Below are 9673 nucleotides of genomic sequence, written 5' to 3'. Positions count from 1 at the left end.
TTGCAAGATAAACATGTTCCCATACAATCTGATAAATTCTTTGACGATATATCTTAAGTTAGTGGTTTAAGAAAAATAGAACATTTTTAGCTATTCTAAGCTTTTCAAGTAAGCCTAAAATAAAATAGCAAATATTAAAAAGGAAATTATAGTAAAAATTTGCAACACAAAAAAAAAAGTATATTATTTTGTTAAATACTTGTACCAATTATGAATATATTAGATTTTGTATCTAAAAAAGCATGATAATTTGTGTGAAATAGTTTGTCTCGTCACTGGAACATATTAAAGACTGAGACCAGCAAACGAAGCCGTCATCTTGATTGCTCAAAATACAACACTACACAGTGTCGCGCTTCTGAGTCTGCCTTGGAAGAAAATCAGCAACAACAACAATGGAGGCGCCGTCTTTTGCTTATTCTGCTTCCTCTTCCTCTCTCCTCTCTCTTCGCAAAGCGCCACTCTCATCTCCGAGATTATCCTGTTTCGGCAATACCAAACACAGAAACTTCTCAGTTCGTGCCTCCTCTTCTGGGGATTCTGGTTTGTTATCTCTGCTTTCGAAGACACCCTTTTGCAAAAATATTCTCCTTTTTGTTTTTTCTTTTCTGGGTCTTTGTTCAGTTCCACAACAATCTCTCTGATTCTCTTGATTTTTCAGTTGTGACTTTGCTTGATTACGGTGCTGGCAATGTTCGGAGTGTCAGGAATGCAATCAGATTCCTCGGGTTTGAAATCAAAGATGTGAGCTTTTTGCATCATAACATAATGAGATTTTTTTAATTGTTTGTGAGTGAGAGGTTTTGAATCTTAAGTTTTTTTTTTTACTAGGTACAAACCCCGCAAGATATTTTGAATGCAAGTCGGTTAGTTTTTCCTGGGGTTGGAGCATTTGCTGCCGCCATGGAGGTGTTAAGCAAAACTGGGTATTCATTTATTTTAATTTGTTTACCTTTTAAGTGTTTTTCTTTAGTGGTTTAGTAGTTGTAGTGCTATGCTTGTGAGATATTTCTGCTGGGTTATAGTGGTGGGGTATTAAAGGATATCACAGGACAATACTGGGGTTGATCTTTATTCTCTTTTTCTTTATTAAAATTTACAATATGCACTGAAAAGGGGTTGAATCAAGACTAGTATTAATACACCATATTGGAGTTTAGGACTAATGTATACTGATAGAAGAGTGTTGGTTAAAATTTTGCGGATGTTAAGTTGGAAGGCATATGTTTTTGTTGTTTTAGACTTTTGCTGTAATGATTACAATAAACACATTTTGTATGTCTGAGGTGCCTTTTTGAATTGCATAATGTCTTTTGTTTTGGTGAATTTTTTGGTTTGGATTTTAAACTAGGCATTGCCATGTATATATTTGAAGTTCTTGTGAAGCAATTTTAATTTTGATCTTTGAATGATTGCCCTGGGAATTTTAGTTTGAGTCAAATGTTTTATTTTGTTCATACTTATTTTTCAGAATGGATGAAGCATTATGTTCATATATTGAAAAAGATCGTCCATTTTTGGGGATTTGTCTAGGACTTCAGCTACTTTTTGAATCTAGTGAGGAGAATGGACCAGGTTAGTTGGAAGACATCTTTAGTTTTTATTTTTACTCTTCAATTTTGAACACTTGTTTTAAGTTTAATATTATTATATTATTGTACTATAGCATAAATGGATGCCAAGGTTGCCATCCATGTAGATGTGAAATTAAATTAAGCAATATTAACCTTCATTTAAAGAAAATAAATGCACAATTTTCATTTATTTGTTAGTCTACTGCTATTGAGACGAGAATCTTTTGCATTCATATCTTATTTTTATTGTGTACTGGGTAATGTAATATATTCTCATAATTAACTCTGGTGGAAATAGTGTTTCAATGCATGATTTTTAGAGCTTATGAAGCCCTAGATGATGAGAACCAATGATTGTCATGTCTTATTTTTATTGTGTACTGTGTAGTGTAAGAATTTCTTATAATTAACACTGGTTGTAATAGTCTTCCAGTATGTGATTTTTTGAGCGGATAAGTTTGTGAGAAGAGATGCTTGAGATGTGAATAGAAGCTACAGAAACAATGTCTTTTTTCTTGGTTAAAATAAGAGTGAGGAAAAGTTCATGGAAAGTAAGTTTAGTAAGACAAAAGTTAGTCTGGTTTGGAGGTTGAATTATAATGGACAACTATATGGTCTATGATTCTCTATGGTGATTCAGTAGTAAAAGTTGGGCAATGAAGTGCCAGCAGTGCATGAGCTAAAATAGTCTTTATTTGACACCCTTATGAATTCAATAGTCAGTCTGATTAAAATGGGCAGAAGAAGACTAAAGACAACTTCTGGAAGTATATAAGTGAGTACAAACCTTATTTTACTAGTTGATTTTTGTGAAATTGAGTTATACTTAATGTTTACTTCCTAATATAAATCAAAACTTATCCTAGCGAGGTTTGTTGGACTTATTGTACTACTCACTATGAGCTTGTTATCAAACCATCCACAAGTATTTAGTCCTAAGCAGGAGATGTTAAGTGATAAGGGGGTGTGTTGAAGATCCATGTCAAGTTAAAGATATAAGTAAATTATAGCATTACAAGTTGATGCAATCATCGTCTTACAAATTGTGTAGTTGAGTTAATCTTAAAATCCATTGTATAAGAGTTCCAATCAAATTTTGTTTTTAGATGGAGTCTAATACTTTTAATGCTTTTGTTTGGCTGTATTGTTGTTGTTCATTTTCTTAAGCGTGTGATTGGGAGTGAAGCTTTGGATGGAAGGGGAAGTGAGGACATTAAGTTCTTTAGTGTTTAATTTATTTTATTCTTCTGCAAGTGGTATTTTATTGAGTACCATATTGAAATATTGACTGTCTTAGTATATATATACACCCATAAAGTTGTTTTGCTATGAACTTGCAAGGACAGTGTACATCATCCTCAGATATTTTTGTTTAGTCATGAATGTTGTTTTCATAATAACATGGATAACTAGGTAACAAGGAATCAATCTAGACTCAGACAGCTCAGTGAATTGAGTCATTTATTTGAATCTGTAGCCTTAGTAATTTTCAGCAAGCTTTTGTGACATTTAGAGACAATGGTCTCTGATTTAACAGAAAGCTTACTTTCCTGTGCACTACAAGACCAATCTATGTTTTTATTCACGCTTTCATTGATGTATTGAATGGACAAATGCGCTTGTGAATCAGTAAAAGGTCTTGGCTTGATACCTGGAACTGTTGGGCGATTTGACTCATCAAATGGTTTTAGAGTACCACATATTGGCTGGAATGCTTTACAAATCACGAAGGACTCAGGAATTTTGGATGATGTTGGAAATCACCATGTCTATTTTGTGCACTCTTATCGTGCCATGCCTGTATGGTTCCACTTTTCTTTAAAAATCTCCTGGTTGCTTTCGCTGTCATATTATTACTTCGTATTTTCATGAAAGTGTTTAAGTAATGTGTTTTTTTTTTTTATTAGTCAGATGACAACAGTGAGTGGATATCCTCCACATGTGACTATGGTGACAAATTTATAGCATCTATTAGAAGAGGAAATGTTCATGCAGTTCAATTCCACCCAGAGAAGAGTGGAGGCAAGTTTTATCTTCCTTTCCAATCCTTTATTTCTCTCTCTAATATAGAGAGCCCTAAATCATGGAGTCTGTCATCTTTGTTGAAATTTATATTCTTCATTAGCTTGTAACTCTGGTCATGCAAAGAATTGACATTTCTGAATCAACGTTATTTTGAAATATGAAGTAATGAACTTAGTTGCCATTTTACAACCTTGTTCCTTTAGAGGAAGAATTGAAGGATGGTCTTAGTTTCCAATTGATTAACAAAAAAAATTGAAATGAAAAGACTGAAAAGAAATAGGAAAGTACTTTTTTCTGAAGGTAGAAATCGGAAACTAATTAATTCCGTTCAGATTGAAAATTGACTTTCTGTTTTTTTATAGGATTTGCATTTTGAATCTTTAGTGGATTTTGGTAGAATACTTTTGTGAAATCTGAATTGCTCCAAATTTTACTCTTCTTTTGGGGGAATACGGTGACTCTTTTGTGATATATTTGTTTTTATTGGTAAAACAACATGCTATTCTTTTTTTCTTTTTCCCATTCTTGGGCTATCATATTCCTGCTCTGATTCCTGAAATATTATTCTCAGATGTTGGCCTCTCTATTTTGAGAAGATTCTTGAATCCGAAGTCAAACATGACAAAGGTGGCCTTGATACCATTCTGTGCACTTCTTCTGTTTCGTAACTGTTATAATAATTTTGTTTTGACACATGGTAACTAACCATTTGTAATGTTCACTTGAAGACAGAAGCCTGGGGAAGTCAAAGCTTCAAAACTTGCAAAGAGGGTAATAGTCCTGGAAACTGTCATGTTTAAATTAATTAATATGCATTTTTGGCTGCCTCCTGGGTGCATTTATTCTGTTGATTTCCTTACAAAACATTGTTTATTAAGGTGATTGCTTGTCTCGATGTGAGAGCAAACGATAAAGGGGACCTTGTTGTAACCAAAGGAGATCAGTATGATGTAAGAGAACATACAAATGAGAACGAGGTATCAGATATAATACTTATTTTTTTGGTTTTACGAGTTTGCATAAAATTCAAATAGAGGATATGCCAAGACAATGCACATCTATATGATACAAACTTCTCGTAGGTGTAGTTGATTATTGAATAAGAACCATCTAAACTTTAGTTTTTTGCTGTTGCCTTGTTGATATTTAGTATTAAAGGATAAACCTGTATGTGTATTATCTTATGAAGCTATTTTAATTGTTAGGTAAGGAATCTTGGCAAGCCAGTTGATCTTGCTGGACAGTACTATAAAGATGGAGCTGATGAGGTATGCTTTTAATAATTTTGTTCTATTTTATGAAACAGGTTCTTTCTTATTAAACTTAAAGATTGGGTGCAGGTCAGCTTTCTAAACATTACTGGATTTCGGGACTTCCCTCTTGGTGATTTACCTATGCTTCAGGTTTGTGAAATCTACCAAAATGGAAATTTTTTTAGTTGGTGCTAGACTATATTTTATCCACTATCCACTGTGGTTTCATGCTCCCTATGTTTCATAGGTACTACGATACACATCAGAAAATGTTTTTGTACCGTTAACTGTCGGTGGAGGAATTAGAGATTTCACAGATTCAACCGGAAGGTATTATTACTGATATATATTGACTTTCTTGGAACATTTTTTTTCAATTAAAATTATCCAGTCGGATAGTTTTATCACTGTGTTCACTCAGAACTTTCAAGACTTTTTCATTCGGTTAATTATATTCTTAGGTACTATTCTAGTTTGGAAGTTGCTTCAGAATACTTTAGGTCTGGGGCTGATAAGATTTCCATTGGAAGTGATGCAGTTTATGCTGCAGAAGAATATTTAAGAACCGGAGTATAGAACTCAACCCATGTTTGTGTCTATTAATATGCACTAATATATGTCATTTCTGACGTTTCTATGGTTGTCACATTTAGGTAAAAACTGGAAAGACTAGCTTGGAGCAGATATCAAGAGTTTACGGGAATCAGGTTAGTCAACAGCTGATTTCATGTTTGTTCCTATGCATGTTCCTGTGTGTACTGTAGAATCCCTGAACATACATATAACTGTAGGCCCCTTTTTACCCCATTTTATAGCATAATTTTTCTGAATGCTTATCATGTTTTTCAATGTAATGTATTAAATTGCTGATCAAATTTTGGAATGAATAGTAGCGGTGTTTATATCAATAATGATATATTATTCACAGAGGAGATATTTAACTAATCTGGCTTTTACATCTAGTTTCTCCTAATTATAATGGTAATGTAATACATTGAGTATAATATACATGATCACAATGCCTATGCCTAGTGAGTTATATTCTGTTGTTTAGATGTTCGGAATAATTTTATTTTGAACCTGTCTTTAGAATATGATAAATTACTAAAGTTTTGAAAATCATGTTCTAACTTGTAAGATAGGAAATAGTAAATTTTAAATATTTTATGCTACATGTCTTCATGTAAAACGAGCAGTAATAATGTATTTGATGCAGCTATAGGTAATCAACTATCTTGGGCATAATCACATCATAAAAACTAGAAGTATTGTACTCAATTGTTGATTTTCAATTTGCAGGCAGTGGTTGTTAGTATCGATCCCCGTAGAGTGTATGTAAAGGATCCTAATGATGTGCAATTGAAGACCGTAAGGGTTTCAAATCTAGGTGAAGACCTTGCTGCTTTCTTTTCCTTTATTTTATATTGTATTGCTCTGAATTATCTATATTCTTACTATTATATCTATGTGTGACATTTTTTCTGTGGTCAAATATGCAAGAGACAGATCTGATCCTTTTAAGGTGGTCTTAAAATTATCCCTACTGATTGTTTGATTTTGAAGTAGAGACTTGTCATATTTGTACTCTGTTGTCCCCTCCTTCTCACCCATTTTTCTTTGATGTAACTATTATTTGTATCATTTAAATAATATGGATATGTTATTAGATTCTGTTGTGAGTTTCCACAGCTTGATTTTAACAAATTGAGCTGTATACAGTATTTATTAGGGTATTGGGGGTTGGGGAGGAAATTTGCTCAAGACTGTAGTAGTGTATCTTGTTTCTATTTCTGATGTGGTTAAAATAAACAAGTTGAGAGAGATTTTTGGATTTAAAACAGATAATATGCACTTTTATGTGAAATACATTAAATTTTAAAGTATTCTGAAACCATTTTATGTTGGTTTCAGGTCCAAATGGAGAAGAGTATGCATGGTATCAATGTACAGTAAGTTTATTTTCTATCTTTGCTTAATTTTTTGTATCATGTCCACTGAGCTAGATCTCTTATCCTTTAAGTTTTCTTTTCATTAAGCATTCTAAAACAAATAGTGGATAACACTATAGAGGGGGAATACAATATCACTTTCCGTTCATCCAAATATTTTTTAGTCAGTGATTGTCATGAGATTTATATTCACGGATGAAGTTCTTGGAATTTCTTAGAAAGAATGGAATATAGCTATTTGACTATTTACTACTGTCTGAAGTCTTTTCTAATCTCAATACTTATGTTTATTATCAGGTTAATGGAGGGCGAGAAGGCCGACCAATTGGTGCCTATGAACTAGCAAAAGCAGTTGAAGAGCTTGGCGCTGGAGAAATACTACTTAATTGCATCGATTGTGATGGTATATATAGTTTTGCATCCTTCTTCAACAATATTTTACTATATTTTTTCTTTATGAATTGCAGTCTATTTTTCTTCTTCAACTGCAGTTTATTTTTTCTTCCAGCATTTTATCTTTAACCAAGCCAAATGATGTTATGTAATTCATGAAATTGACCTCATTTAGTGGGATAGCACTTTTGTTGTTTGTTAGAGAAGTTGACCACAAATTGTTACTTTGATTCTAATTTTCTGTAATGTTTTCAGGTCAAGGGAAAGGATTTGATGTAGATTTAATTAAGTTGATATCAGACGCAGTAAGTATCCCTGTGATTGCAAGTAGTGGTGCTGGCGCTCCTGCACACTTTTCTGAGGTGTTCAATAAAACAAATGCATCAGCAGCACTTGCTGCTGGCATTTTTCACAGGAAAGAGGTATTACTTCTGTTTCATTATTTTCTTAGACCTGATTGGAATGATTTTGATTAACTGTGTTCTATGATGTGTGCTTGGATAAGTTCAACTTTCATGATATAATTTTTTTAACTCTATCTTAAAAAGAAAAATACCACAACTAAAAAGGGCTTTTTTGGTTTCAGAAAACCTTGTTACCTTGTCTCCTTGATCTCTAAGTTTGTAAACCTCAACCTGTTTTCATTTGACAACCCAATCCGACCCATTTTGTATGAGCCAATATTGGGTCAAACTTAAACCGGGTTGGGTTGGGTTGGCCCGTTTTATTAGACTAATTGTTAGATAAGTTGGTTTTGATTGATGTAATAATGATGGTATTGAGGCAGTGAAATTGAGATCTCCATTAATTGCAGGTGCCTATTCAGACTGTAAAAGAGCATTTGTTGAAGGAAGGCATTGAAGTCCGAATCTAATCATATATGCATTTAGGGCTAAATTTTTTTAGATGCACTTCTTAATAAACAAACTCTGTATCTTATCACTTTCTGTATCTAAACTCTCCAAATCTCAACATTTTGGCTCATCAAAAAAATTTCACTGAGACATTTGTAATATTTTACGATAAATAGATTTACCATGTGCACCACTTTTTCTGAACATTTGTTTTACATCTTTGTTTCATTTCTCTGACTATAACAGATCACTGTCTCTTATTTAAAAGAAATAAAGTGGAAATAAGAAAGACAAAATTATATATATACAAGATAAAGCTAATGTCAATTTTGTGTATGAACGCAATTTATTATGTCCTCTTAAGAGTGTCTTCTTCTGTCGAAAGAAGTAACATCATTCACTTCAGCAATCATCTATTTTCAGTGATTAATTTGTAGTTATTTTTTACAGTTTTTCAGAGTTTTTATTCTAATTTTTGTATAAGTTGATTTTAATTTGTTCAAATAATTTTTTTTTGTCTCACAAATATTTATAAAGAAATTTGTCTAACCTACTCTATGCAGTTAATAGGAAAATGTTGCCACATATCTGTAGTTTCAACGAATCTCCCTAAAATTTTTGAATTCATGAAAGAGTTAACTAAACTTTTATTAAGCATGATGATTTAGTATATTTAGATTTGGTATAATTATGTTTATTGATTTTAACTCTGAAGCTTCCAAGTCTTAATCTTTATTTTCATTAATTACTCTGATTATTCTCTAAAGACAATTCTGAGTTATCCCACAGTAACTGGGTTAAATTTTTGAAGGAATGTACGGAGATTTTTTATTTTTATTCAATGTGGGACTTAGAGTCACGTTTGGATACACAATCATCATTACCATTACACATTATTTATCTTTCGTTATTAATTACATAAAATATAATAATACGTAAAATATCTTTCATTCATTAATAAATGAATATCTAGAAGAAATATTAAATAATAAAGGAAGACCCAATGTTTAAAAATTAATTAATATTTTATTAGATAACAGATGCAACTCCATTTTAATATATTATTGAAAAGTTTATATTTGATAAGATTTTTTCTACGAATGTATCGTGAAACTTACACAAGTTTTGTAAGAAACATTGTAGCATTTCTTACTAAATATGAAAATTTGGACTCGAAAACCAACAAAACCACGAAATAACAAGGTTGTGTAAATTAAAAACAATCATTATTACTTTCGTCTTATTAAAAAATATCATTTTAAAATGTATAATCATAATACTTTTTTGCGAAGTTCTCTAATAAGATTTGGAGTTTTATTTCCACGCATTAAAAAAAGTCATTACACAAATGAGTAAAGATAAACATTCTAAATCTAGTTGGAAAATGACACAAAAAACAATTATAATATTTTCGTTTTGAAAAAGTAATTATATTAATTGAGTTTTTGTATTAAAAAGATGAGTTAATTTGAATTATATTTAAGTGGGTAGGTTGAAAGATTTTGTTGGTTATATCCTACAATTTCGGTGGTGAGTTATTGAATTGCAATTATATAAATGTTGATTCTGAATATTTATGATGGTTAGGTCATTTTGATGCCTTGGAATTATGGTTTTCATAAATA

The 9673-nt window shown here is 31.8% G+C and overlaps 1 protein-coding gene across 1 annotated transcript; it reads left to right on the top strand.

Moving 5' to 3' along the window:
* Window positions 1-265: 265 nt before the first annotated feature.
* AT-HF (HIS HF) lies at window positions 266-8252 on the top strand. Its single transcript, XM_047302025.2, has 19 exons — window positions 266-543; window positions 662-744; window positions 832-926; window positions 1472-1575; window positions 3205-3374; window positions 3482-3596; window positions 4171-4226; window positions 4332-4370; window positions 4478-4576; window positions 4805-4867; window positions 4940-5002; window positions 5100-5182; window positions 5314-5422; window positions 5506-5559; window positions 6152-6239; window positions 6764-6801; window positions 7099-7204; window positions 7450-7616; window positions 8009-8252. Exons 1-19 carry the CDS (start codon window positions 396-398, stop codon window positions 8066-8068), a joined length of 1740 nt encoding a protein of 579 aa, XP_047157981.1. The 5' UTR covers window positions 266-395; the 3' UTR covers window positions 8069-8252.
* Window positions 8253-9673: the final 1421 nt, after the last annotated feature.

This window comes from Vigna umbellata, chromosome 5, assembly GCF_029865625.1.
Source record: "Vigna umbellata cultivar VRB3 chromosome 5, Vumbellata_1.0, whole genome shotgun sequence".
Classification (NCBI taxonomy): domain Eukaryota; kingdom Viridiplantae; phylum Streptophyta; class Magnoliopsida; order Fabales; family Fabaceae; genus Vigna; species Vigna umbellata.
The sequence above is the reverse complement of the archived record's forward strand: the minus strand, read 5'-3'. Positions and strand labels throughout refer to the sequence as shown.

Coding starts and splice junctions, on each gene's coding strand:
- AT-HF (XM_047302025.2), top strand. CDS start 396: ATGGAGGCGCCGTCTTTTGCTTATTCTGCTTCCTCTTCCTCTCTCCTC. Junction 5,003..5,099: donor GTGATTTACCTATGCTTCAG/GTTTGTGAAATC, acceptor TATGTTTCATAG/GTACTACGATACACATCAGA. Junction 7,617..8,008: donor GCATTTTTCACAGGAAAGAG/GTATTACTTCTG, acceptor CATTAATTGCAG/GTGCCTATTCAGACTGTAAA.